This window comes from Triticum aestivum, chromosome 6B (assembly GCF_018294505.1).
Source record: "Triticum aestivum cultivar Chinese Spring chromosome 6B, IWGSC CS RefSeq v2.1, whole genome shotgun sequence".
Lineage (NCBI taxonomy): Eukaryota > Viridiplantae > Streptophyta > Magnoliopsida > Poales > Poaceae > Triticum > Triticum aestivum.
This window is the reverse complement of record NC_057810.1, coordinates 144,426,441-144,438,595: the sequence shown is the minus strand read 5'-3', so window position 1 is coordinate 144,438,595 and position 12,155 is coordinate 144,426,441. Positions and strand designations below refer to the sequence as shown.

At 44.1% G+C, this 12,155-nt stretch overlaps 3 protein-coding genes across 3 annotated transcripts; 2 read left to right on the top strand and 1 right to left on the bottom strand.

Annotated features, from left to right (window-relative positions):
• The first annotated feature begins 450 nt into the window (after nucleotides 1–450).
• LOC123136231 (uncharacterized) lies at nucleotides 451–2,423 on the top strand. Its single transcript, XM_044555562.1, has 2 exons — nucleotides 451–794; nucleotides 1,588–2,423. Exons 1-2 carry the CDS (start codon nucleotides 548–550, stop codon nucleotides 2,076–2,078), a joined length of 738 nt encoding a protein of 245 aa, XP_044411497.1. The 5' UTR covers nucleotides 451–547; the 3' UTR covers nucleotides 2,079–2,423.
• Nucleotides 2,424–4,119: 1,696 nt separating this feature from the next.
• On the bottom strand, nucleotides 4,120–7,179 carry LOC123138982 (uncharacterized). Its single transcript, XM_044558818.1, has 3 exons — nucleotides 7,171–7,179; nucleotides 4,568–5,144; nucleotides 4,120–4,371 (listed from the first exon to the last, which is right to left on the bottom strand). The coding sequence occupies exons 1-3, from the start codon at nucleotides 7,177–7,179 to the stop codon at nucleotides 4,331–4,333; spliced, it is 627 nt and encodes a 208-aa protein (XP_044414753.1). The 3' UTR covers nucleotides 4,120–4,330.
• Nucleotides 7,180–11,304: 4,125 nt separating this feature from the next.
• LOC123133796 (ferredoxin--NADP reductase, chloroplastic-like) lies at nucleotides 11,305–11,953 on the top strand. The gene is made up of 2 exons (XM_044553205.1): nucleotides 11,305–11,565; nucleotides 11,647–11,953. The coding sequence occupies exons 1-2, from the start codon at nucleotides 11,419–11,421 to the stop codon at nucleotides 11,749–11,751; spliced, it is 252 nt and encodes an 83-aa protein (XP_044409140.1). The 5' UTR covers nucleotides 11,305–11,418; the 3' UTR covers nucleotides 11,752–11,953.
• Nucleotides 11,954–12,155: the final 202 nt, after the last annotated feature.

The following is a 12,155-nucleotide window of genomic DNA, read 5'->3' as shown; positions in this document are numbered from 1 at the left end:
TAAATGTACATAAAACTTCCTGGTGTGTACGAAAAAACTTTCAAATATTTTAAAAATATATATATATATATATATACATATATATATATTTATTTGTTTAGAAAAAGTAAGTAAATGAAAGAAAAAAATAAGGAAAAAACAGAAGAAAACTGGTGAAACCAAAGAAAAAGGAAAATAAAAGACCGAAGTCAGTGGAATAAAAATGAAAAGTGAAGAAAACCGTTGAAAAATCGTGAAACAGACAAAGAAAAACGAAATAGAAAAGAAACAAACAAAACTATAGAAAAACTGTGGACTACAGTGCTCCTGACGCCCTCGTGAATTCCTCACAGAATGCGACATCCGCGGTCCAAGTGGCCAATTTCTTGGGCTTGGTCCTCGCGGCCCCTTCCCAAGAAATGTGCCCATTATCCTTACACCGGCCTTGCTCCAGACGCTTCCTATGTTGTCGAACTCCGAAACCCTAACCAGACTCGTCTTATAGAAAGAGAACGCCGACACTGGTCGCCACCATCCAGATCCAGGTCCTTCCTCGTTATCTTTCACCATGCCTTCAGCAGCTTCCCGACTCGTGCGGATCGGCCGTGCCGCTCGCTCAGCTGCGGCGACCACATCTCGCTTCGCCCAATTCGTTGAAGCAGCGACCCTCTCCACGAAGGCGGTGGCGACCAAACCTCACGCTATCTTAGGTTCAGATCGTGCCGCCTCCGTAGATCTGCGTATGAACCAATCCACTGTCCATGCTCCTCCACGCGCCATGGCACCTGCCTCCCTGACACTCAGTCACCCAGAAGGTAAATCCAGTGCCCCCCTCTTCAGTCCTTGTTCGGTTGAGGTGGATTTGAAGGGGATTGAGGTGGATTTGGAGGGATTAAATCCCCTACAAGTTAAGAACCCTCTAAATCTCGTTCAATCCTCTCCAATCCCCTTAACCGAACAAGGCCATGTAGCTGCTAGAACAGGATCATGGCTTGGCACCCTTAGGCGTCATAGGAAGGAGGAAGTGGGGATGGGACTGCCCGTCTTTAGGTTTTTTTTCTTTCATTGTCCGTCAAGTCCGGAATATTTTACGTTTTTTAGCATGCGAGAATCCATTATTTTATTAAACATAACTGTGTTTGTGCAGTTGAACGCATTCTGATAAATTTGTTGCATACGGCGTATGTGGGTGAATAAGACTAACGCATGACGGGTGTTCTGCTAAGTTTTACTAGTGCACCAGGACTCTGTCTTAAATTACAATTGGACATTAGATCTTGCTTTGTACCAGTTGCATGGAAATATATGAAGATAAACTGGCTGATTCTTTTGGATGCTCGATATCCTTTTGCTGGTTGTCTGGCACCTTTTCTTCTGTTATGCTTGCTTGATCCTTTGTGTTCTAAGCTGTGGGCTGCAGCCTGAATGTTCCCTTTTATTCTTTCTGTAATCCCCAGCGATACTTAGGACTCTATCTTTCCTTACAAAGACTGCCTTTTTTATTTTGTACATGACATATCATTGGTGTTTTACCGACAGCTTTAATTTTACATCAGACCCTGTGAATTTAATTGCAATATGACAGAAGATTACATTTTTTGCTTATAGAACAAAGGCAGGAAGGTAAGGTGAAGTTTGTGGTAGAGGAGAAAGACCTTGAGTCAGAAGCAGCCCTTTGGGCCTTGTATGAGCGCTGGTGCAAAGATTTCAACCAAAAGCGTGATCATGATGAGATGGTTCACTGGTTCAACACATTCAAGGAGACTGTCCTGCTTGTCCACCGTCGGAACAATGCTAATCTGCCCTACAAATTGGGAATAAACAAATTCGCGGATGGGAAGCTAAGGAAGCTCTGTTGCTGTCATGATCCTATTCTTAAAAAGATTGATGAGGAGTTTGGCGACAAACCAGGTGAATTTATTCTAGGTGATGGTGACAAACTTCTCAAGCGAGTCTTCGCTGATTATAAGGTGGTTCATGGCAGACTGTATGTTCATTTACCAAAGGGAGTTGATGTGGAAACCATCACCACCAATCCTGAATGGGTCGAGCTGGAAGCGACCACCAACCCTCCATACCGATACCCTACTTACATCTAGTGGTGCTATCATTACTGCTACTAAGCTGTGCTTCTGCCAACGGTTGCATACTAGGACTTGGATGTTGTCCTTCTTGCTAATAAAACATACTCCCTCCGTCCGGAAATACTTGTCATCGAAATGGATAAAAGAGATGTATTTAGACGTATTTTAGTTTTAGATACATCTCTTTTGATCCATTTTGATGACAAGTATTTTAGGACGGAGGGCGTATGCATAATAAGCTAACCGTGAGCATATGAGGATTACGTTAATGCTTTTGTAAGATATTTTAAACTTTGACTAAGGTGTTGTAATATTCCAGATTCATCGTTATGTGCTCATTAGTCAGGTTTTTTCCTCTCATACCTCATTGAGTACAGAGCTTGGGAAATTCTTTGAATTGCACAGTTGTAAATTGCACATATTTCTTAAATTTCTAGCCCATCTAACGTATAAACTGAAAGAAAGGAAATTGAAGCGCCTGCGAAAAGCAAAAGAATTGCTGTGATATGTTTAATGGGAAACGTTTATGATCGGTGGACCGGCCGAAGCTTGGGCCGGTCACGCCTCGCTCGCTCAGGAAACTACCACACAGTCTGCTCGTGACACAAACGACAGGAAAGAGGTCACATGCATTGCGGGACCCACACACAATCTATCGCCACCTTATCTCTTCCTCCTCTCTCCCTTCCTCCTCCCAATTTCCTCTTTCTGCTCATCCCGATCCCCCACCACCGTGCTGATGTGCTCCTTCCGACGAGCTTTTTATCCATGGCAAGAGGAGGGCGAGACGTTGTAGGGCGACGACAGGGCGTGCGCCGTGAGCAGATGACGGCGGTGCCGTTGCATAGGCACTGGACGACGGCTCATGGTGAGCGCGAGCGACGCCATGTCCGACGAATGCAAAGCGATGCGGCCGCCGATGGTGATGGGCACGATGGTGCTGCAACCGCAGTTCGCCGCGGCTGCAACCGTGCCCGGGGAAAGCTGGAATCATGATCTGGCGAGCTGTGAGGCTCCTACATGCTGGAGAGGAGGGTTGCTACAACCGCAGCCAAAAAAGCTGGAAGCACTGTCCGGCTGTGCTGGACCCATCGCCCGGTGGAGCTGCAAGGTGATGCCCCTGCTGGCTGGATGCTGCAACCGTGTTCTGTCAGAGCTGGATCCATAGACTGGTGGAGCTGCAACCACAATCCAGCGAAGCTATGAGGCGACGCCCGTTGGCTGGAATGCTGCCATGGGTGGAAGAACAAGGGCGTGAGTTTTTTGGTACATTTTTTGTGTTCTTTTGCTGGAAACAACATTGATTTTGCTGGAATCAACCAGCTGTTTTTGTTTCAACCCGCGAGATGGTGCTGGAATCTTTGGTGACCGCGTGATTTTTTGCTGCAATCTTTTGGTGTTTTGCTGGAAATAGCATTTGATTTTGCTGGAACCGGCTAGGCGATTTGCTTCAACCGGCGAGATATGCTGGGCGGCGATTTTGCTGGAACCGTGACTTTTGCTTCAATCTTTGTGTTTTTTGCTGGAAATAGCTTTTGATTTTGCTGGAACCGGTGAAAGCAGAGATCTTGCTGCAACTGTCCAGCGGGGTGAGCGGCCACGGCGAGCTGCACCTGCGAGCCGTCGTGCGGCCACGGCGTGCTATGCCTGCGAGCTGGGGGGGCGGCGACGGTTTGCCGGCGAGCAGGGCAAGGGGGTCAGGGTGCCGATCAAAACATGTGCTGGATCTGACACGAGGAAGGAGGGGATGCGCGTGGGGATAGCTCGCTAATCGGGCGGTCAAGGATGCGCTAATCGTGTGGCTGCGCGGGGACCGGCCGAATTTGGGCCGGTCGACCGGCGCCTATCAGCCGCCTATGTTTAATAGATCTAGATTTTTATGTGCGTACAGAAAAGATGTTTTTGTTAAGATTAATTTACATAATAATTAAGGGATTAATCCCCGCTTGTAACGGCGGTTGCTTTCTGCAATCCCGTCGGTTCCGTTTGAACCGACGCCCCCTTGTAAACGCCTGCTCCAGTGCTATATATAGCACTTCATCTAATGCAAAGAGGATAGTTCAATCATTTTGTTCGATTGTCTCTCGTTGCTCTCGTTTACAATTCAACACGTTATCAGCACATAGTCTTCTCCACTGAGAAAGAAAGAGTCCATCAGGCGACACAGAGCCCGGTGACCGCCCGCGCACGCTCCCGGTGGAGCGATTCCATCTGCGCGACGATTCCGCCTACAGCATCGCTCGCTCGCGAGTTCGTCGGTGCGGCCCTCAGGACCGGCGTTCCTGCAGCGCGCTGTGGCCATGAATTCCTGCAGGAGAAACAAGGCCACAAAGAACAGAAAATGAATGAAGAACATGGGAGATGGCATCCATTGATCAAAATATTGGAGGTTGAAACCGAATTCATTGTCTCCAATCACGCCAAGAGTGCAAATCAAGATCCACCAACGAACGGATTGGGGAGAAAAAGGAAAAGGTACACGCTGATTTCTTAAATCGATTTACCTTTTTCCCCTGTAAGGGACAGCCTTTGTCGTCGCTTGCCGGTAGCCAGCCCGACGTATGAACCGGAAAGCGCAGTTGTCTTCCGGACCACCCAGCCTGCAACCAAGCCGTTGGATCGAACCTCCATGGCGAGGCGACGCCGTCTGGCGCGAACGCAGCGGCGTCCTTCGGCCTTGGCGCCCGCGAGGACGGCCCCCAACCGCGACGCGGCGCGGACTCGTCCGCCAGGCCGCTGCGCCCCAGGACACAGCCTCCGCGCCCCGCGCTCGTCCGCCCGGCCGCGATGTGCCCCTGGCCACGGACTCCCCGCCCCGCGCTCGTCCGCCCGGCCGCGCTGCGGCCCTGGCCACGGCCTCTCCGCCCTCCAACCCGCGCTGCGCCGCGCCCCGATCCCGGCCGCTGCGTCGAGCCCTGCGGCCCGGCCTCCGCCCGGCCACGCGCCCTCTTGCACGCGCCAAGGCCGCCCGGCCGTGCCCGTGGCCGCCGCCCTCCAACCGCCGGCGGCGTCGTGTAGGATGTGGGGATCGAGCGGGGTGGTGCGGGCTTCGGGTCTCCGACCCTTATCCGTAACCGTCGCCTACTCTCTCTCTTATGCGGTGTGGCGGCGGGTGGGCTGGCCAAAGGCCGTGGAGGCCCAGGCCCAGGCGCCTGGCGTGACCTCCGGCCGCCTTCTCTGGGCTGGATTTCATTGATTTTTTCTCTCTCTCTGTCTTATCAACAGTACTACTGTATTTTCTGTTGAGTTTAAAATTCCAGAAATATATCTATATTTATATTTGACATGTTCAATGTGTTTACCACATTCTCTAGAACATGTTTTTCGCGATTGAGATTAAATTTTCTCGCACAACAATATTGATTTGCAATTAAGAAATATAATCTTTCTCGCAAAACAATCTCATAGCGATTGAGATTATTTTTCTCTCACAAAATATTAATTCATCCAGCTGAATTATCTTGCAACTTGATACAGGATTATCTCATTTAATTTGAGATTTGTACAATTCAAGTTTTTCACTTGAACATCAAGTTTGCAACATCATTGCTATTCATTATAATAGTGGTGTATTTCTGTTGAGTACGATGTATTCTGGAATGTATGTATCTCCATGTTTGCTACATGTTGAGATTAATACGTCTATTTGCAATTGAGATTTTTTAATTTCTTGCAAATAAGAATGCAAAATTCAAAGTGATTTCTTCAAATTGATGTATTGGGATCACAAGGTAGTCATTTAGATCTATTGCCTCCGCAGATTGTCAATGACTACTGTTAAAGCCTATATTTTGTCATTTTGACATTATAATTGCTTTACAAAGTGCTCTCCTATACATTTTACTAAGTCATGGCATAAGGCATTACGAGTGTGTATCTACTGATTCCATCAGATTATACTCTCTAGTGCTGTGAGATCTACTCCATTTTGGAGATTATCTTCAAGATGTCATATTTAGCTATTTGAGATTCACACTAATGGTTTCAAGATAACTTCTTGAAATACCCATTGATTTTGCTAAGTTCATTACAACATCAACCATGATGGTCTTTAATTTACTGGTTGTAAATTAATTATCTCTGGTTTACCCATAGAGGTAACATATGGCTATAGAGTTTGAGGCATTCACCCTCAATGGCCACCACTGCCCTATATGGGCCATGGACATCATGACCGCTCTTGTGTCTCGTGGGATAATATGTGCAATCCTGGATTCACCTCTGGTCAGGATGACACCGCTAATAGAAAAATGATGTCTTATAATCATAAGGCATTAGACCAGATCACAACATCTGGTTATTCTGTATCAGCAATTCCTGGGATACAATGAACCTCAAGGGCAAAGGTTTGAATTTTACTTCAACCTTCAATCCGACATCACTAGCTATGACGGGGCCCTATAGGCACGGAGAATGTGATGGTTGAATATGCTTCAACCGACATGTTTGGAGATTATGAATAGTCTTCCAATCTCCTGAGTGGTCAATATAATTAATGTCTATTTATGATGTTGTAACAACAACATAAGTATTGTTGTCATCATATATTGTATATCACAATATATTGTATCAGCATTTTGATACAAATTCATTTGTATGTATTCTATATATATCCGACAGTGATTTTCTTGAGAATCTTAATGTCTATATATAGATTTCTACGGGAGTCAATCCGATGAAAAATGATATGTGCCTTGTGGGCATATGCACCACAAACTCTATACTCGGGGAAGTCCAATATTTCCACTCTCATTGAGAGAAAGGAGATATTTTAAAATCGCTAGATGCGATGAGGTATTTGTTGGCTCAACTCGAGTCATATTTACTATCCCTGTGGGTACAGTAACGTCAGGATGCTTCATTGCTTCCCAAGTTTAACTCGTACCCTACTAAGCTATAGAGATATTCGTCAACATGGTTTCCATAGCGAAACTTCTGTTGACAAGAAAGAGAAATACATTCTCTTTACCATATGCAACGGATATGGCAAGCACATTTTCTATGTATCATCTGGATTGTACTACACATACTACAAAACCCTTAGGACATGTTGCGCCCAAGATAGTTTTTCAAAATGTCTTGTACATATAAAACTAGGCATACTCACCTTGGTCATCGAGACATTGGGTTGAAACCGAAACTATCAGCAATTCCAATAGTTTATGATTATTATGATGCTAAATTCTAACATCATTTGGATTTTATGTGCACTACGAGTGACACAGGGAAGCTAATTTTAAGGCTCGCACACCTTAAAGTCTACGCTGAACCACTCAGACTCCTTGAATGCATCAAGTTGAGGTAAGTGGCTCTTCCCATCCATTGACTAGACTATTCAGGTATTCCATGGTTCTAAAAGACATATCTACATGATGGTCTTAAATATGTGCTTTATTCACACGAAACCATTGGCTCATTATCCTGACATCGATTTCAAGCAAATCGAATGGATAACATTGCAGAATTCTCCTTGAGTGCCTTCTCTATGGCCCTTGGATTGAGTTTAGCAATTTTTCCTAAGGTCTAGACTAAAAATGGTTTGGTAGAATCCTATCCAAAGAGTTAAGCTCATTGCATTATCTTTACTTTGGAATTGCAACTTGCCAACTTTACGTTAGAGTCATGCAGTTTTACACGCTCATGACAGAACTGCATAATATTATCCCCCTCTATCTTTGATATGTGGATATCTACCAAGTATTTCCTATCTGCGGTAATTCGGTTGCATACCGATATCACCACCCGACATACATCATTGGCCCCTCAACATATAGTTGGGATCTATGTGAGGTATAACTGTATTACCGTCAATACCTCAAGCCCCTCACACGGGGAGTTATTCAAGGCCAGTATGCTGATTCAATGAGGAACATTTCCAGGCATTAGGGGGAGATTTCAAGTACCATAAAGAATGCCAGGAAATTAGTGGAATGTTCAACACATTTCTACCTCAAATCCACGTACTCAAAGATCTGAACCATGCGTTCAGAACATTTGCAACACAGTGCAAATAACCTGCCAGATTCATTTGCTGACTATAAAGGTGTCACACAATCCTACAATCCTGCAAAATATGCCTGAAAGAGTGAAGGTACCAATAAGAATCACTCCACTCCCCTTTCGAAGCAATAGGGGGAGATGTATGGCAATAGTACATCAAGATTTAGCTTCTTGCAAGCAAGGATATCAAGGCCTGTGAATCAGTAAATGCAAGTCAACTTCACGTTGGCAGACACCTAATGGGTAGTATACACCCAGTGGACGGGAAACCTCCACCAACCCAGGTCATAGTGCACACAATGACCGGGACATCAGAATACCCGACTCAATCGCATTGGGAAATCGCGAGCAGTCACCATGGGTAACGATATTTCCATCAACTATATATTGTTATATAGATTCTGGAGAACCATATAACCGAAAGTCTACAATTGTCGACATACATTTCTCAACTAGATTGCAAAAACCTTTCAAATGATTCAGATCCAAAGACCATGGCCATGACAAAGTGTGAACAACACTCGGACTGAACTCAAGCAAAGGGTATAATCTAGGTAGAAATGATCTTGCTCAATAATGGGAAGTTATTCATAAGCAATACCTACACCAATTTTCTTCTGGAAACAGAATTGAGAACAACGAGGTGGTGAAACAAAGAGCAAGTATTGTAGCACAAGGGTTCACGCAGATACCCAACTATTCTCCAGAGGTGGAATCTCATTCCGATAACTTATATCATTGGCAGTTCAAAATAATCTATCTCTGCAGTTGATAGATGTAGTGATTACATATCCATGTCGATCACTAGATTCAGACATATATGATTGATTCCCGATGGAGTCTCAATTCTGAATCGAAATACAAAATGCAACATACATTGTGTAAAATCATTAAGTCACCATAAGACTTATTGTTGTCGGTACATATGGTACAACCGACGTAGTGAGGTCCTTATTCACAAGGATTACACCTACAATGATGATTATTAATGTGTTGTGTGTATGCAATGACGACGCATGTAATCATCTAAGTGACGAACTTTAAAATGAAGGATTTGGGTAAACCAAAATACCGCTCGTTACTACAACTTGAGCACCTTCATTCATGCATTATGTATACTATGTTTTCTATATCCATATTGGAGAAATTCATTGTGGACAAATCTTATCTATCCATAACTCTCATGGTAGTTCATTCTCTAGACGTAGAGAAAGATCTATTAGACCAAGAGATGATGGAAATGGGATATTGGGACTCAACGTTCCATAATGCCATTGGATCCACCAAACACAATTGGTTGGTACTCAAGAATATCTTTCGATATCTCCAAGGCATCAAACATTTTGTCCTGGTTTTTCAGTTTCATAGAAATGTGAACACCGATATCATTGGATACATCGATCAGATCCCCACTATGTCAGATCGTAGACAAGCTTAGTGTTCCTACTAGGTGTGGTAGCCCTCTCATGAAGAGTCTTCGAAACAGACATCATGGCTACATCCACCAACCATTATCTCAAAGATAATGTTGCTTGTGTTGCCCGGATGCAAACATGTTACATAATAAGCAATATCACTACATACCTTGTAAGTCAAATCATGTGACTGATTTGTTCACCAAGTCTCTACCAACTTCTACATTCCGGAAATATGTTCATGGAATTGGTATATGACGGCTTTGGAATTTGTAAGAATCAGGGGGAGTATCTTCCTGAATTGTTCCTGTTAAAAGCATCATATTATACTCTTTTTCCCTTCATGAGTTTACTTTATAGGTTCTCATGAAGGTTTTTAATGAGGTAATATCAACACAAGACCATATGTCATATTTTCTGTTTTCCCCACCGGGGTTTTTAAGAAAGTATATACGACATATTTATTGTCCTTTAATTCTATGGGTTTTTCTCATATTGAGTTAAACAGACAATACACATTATATGTTGCGGCATTTTCTCCTTATTTTTCCCACTGGGTTTGAAGGAGTTTTAGCAACATATCAAACACTTTTCTCCTCACATTTTTCCCACAGGGTTTTTGGAGGAGACTCTTTCAAGATGGTGATGCTATCTGGACAAGCATGGATTAGGGGGAGTGTTAAGATTAATTTACATAATAATTAAGGGATTAATCTCCGCTTGTAACGGCGGTTGCTTTCTGCAATCCCGTCGGTTCCGTTCGAACCGACGCCCCCTTGTAAACGCCTGCTCCAGTGCTATATATAGCACTTCATCTAATGCAAAGAGGATAGTTCAATCATTTTGTTCGATTGTCTCTCATTGCTCTCGTTTACAATTCAACAGTTTTCTGTTTGAAATGGTAGGATTTCTGCATTTATTAAGAAGAAAAGAGTTGATCAGGAAAAACTGAGCGAAAATCAGATTTCTGCATTAATTAAGAAGAAAAGAGTTGATCGAGAAAACCGAGCGAAAATCAGATTAGGGCAAAAATCATCACAACTATTGAGTGGCACACACAATATGCAGAGGTCTTGTTGAGACAATATGCAGACGTCATCGTTGTCACACACAAACAAGATACCACTTCAAGACGTACGTCATCGTCGCACAGAAGCGATCCTCTGATATACCACTTGAAAGATGTCTTACCGAGACAATATGCAGGCGTCACTGTTATCACTTCTCTCCGGAAGGCGTCATTGTCATACCTAAAGCCTGAGCAAACGACTCCGATTTCGGCATAGACGATCGTCTGATTCAACTCCCACTGACATAAACGATTGTCGACTTAACTCACACTGTAGATGCCATGTGGACTTGTATGTAGATCCGTGCATAAACTTCGCCACCCCTCTGCCGCCGCTGTTAGAGTTGACCAATCTGGCTTAGTTTAAAAAACCAAACCGTAAAGGTTGTCGATTCAGGCTTCTACCGGTCGGACCGCCGTTTCACCAGTTCAATTGTCGGTTTTTTAATCAATAAAATAACATATGTTAAGTAATATATGTGCTAATATAATGTGAAACAATGGTCAAATAAAATTATTTTCATGTAGTGGACAACAAAGTAGCACAGCCGCGTACTGCTCACAGGACCTGGGATCGAATTCCACTTCTCCCAATTTTTATTAAAATATTTTCCTGGTTTTTCCCGGTTCAATGGCTTGTTTTTTTAACCGGTTTTCTATTTTCCTGGTTTTTCCCAGTTCAATGGCTTGGTTTTTTCACCGTTTTTCTAGAAAACCAACCGGTTTGACACGTTTTCTTTGATCTGATTGCAGAACGGTCTTATTAGCTTTAAAAACCGCCGAGGCCGCCGGTTCCGGTTTTGTCCGGTTGGACCGCCGGTTCGGTCCGGTTTTTTAAACTAGGCAATGTGGTCGAGCTCTCGCGGTTGCCATGGCGGGCTGCGGCAGCTCTAAGCGCTTCCTCCCCTCCTCTGGTCTCCGGCAGCTCACGGTCGCCGACGGCGAGGATGAGATCGGCAAGCCCCACAAACTCCGCCTCTACTCCATTGCCAGCCGCGACTTCGGCGACGCCAAGATGGTACGTCCGCCATTAGCTTCATCGATCCATAAATCGCTCTCTGAACTAATTTATTTGCTTGTGAAACCGATCTGGCTGAAGGTCTGGCCGTGCGTCACGCGCCTGGTGTACACCAACGACGTTGGGGAGGTCAATTTGATTTTCCAAGTTAGACAAACTTTGCTCCAGAGCAATCCAGCTTTTTAATCTCTGCAACCGATTGTTACACTGCTGTTTAGGAGGTGTTTGTTTCGTTCAGTGGTAACGTAAATGTAAATGGTAGCGTAAACGTAAACGGGAACTGATTACAGACTGTAACAGCACTGGACTGGACAAACTCCATTTCTACAGTGTAAAGAAAACAAGTACCTAAACAGTGTTTGGTTTGACACAGTAACAGACACCTTTCCTTGTATAGAACACAACATGGCCTGTTTTTATATTATAGGATAAATAGAAAGGCCAAGTTCACAATCTTGTAAAGAAGCTTTTCAATTGATCTTCATCTCCCACGCCACACCACTGATCCCATTTTCTAATGAACCTTGATTATTTTCTCATCTGCTAATAAGCAATAGTTAAAATGAGGATAAAGAAACACACAAGCAACA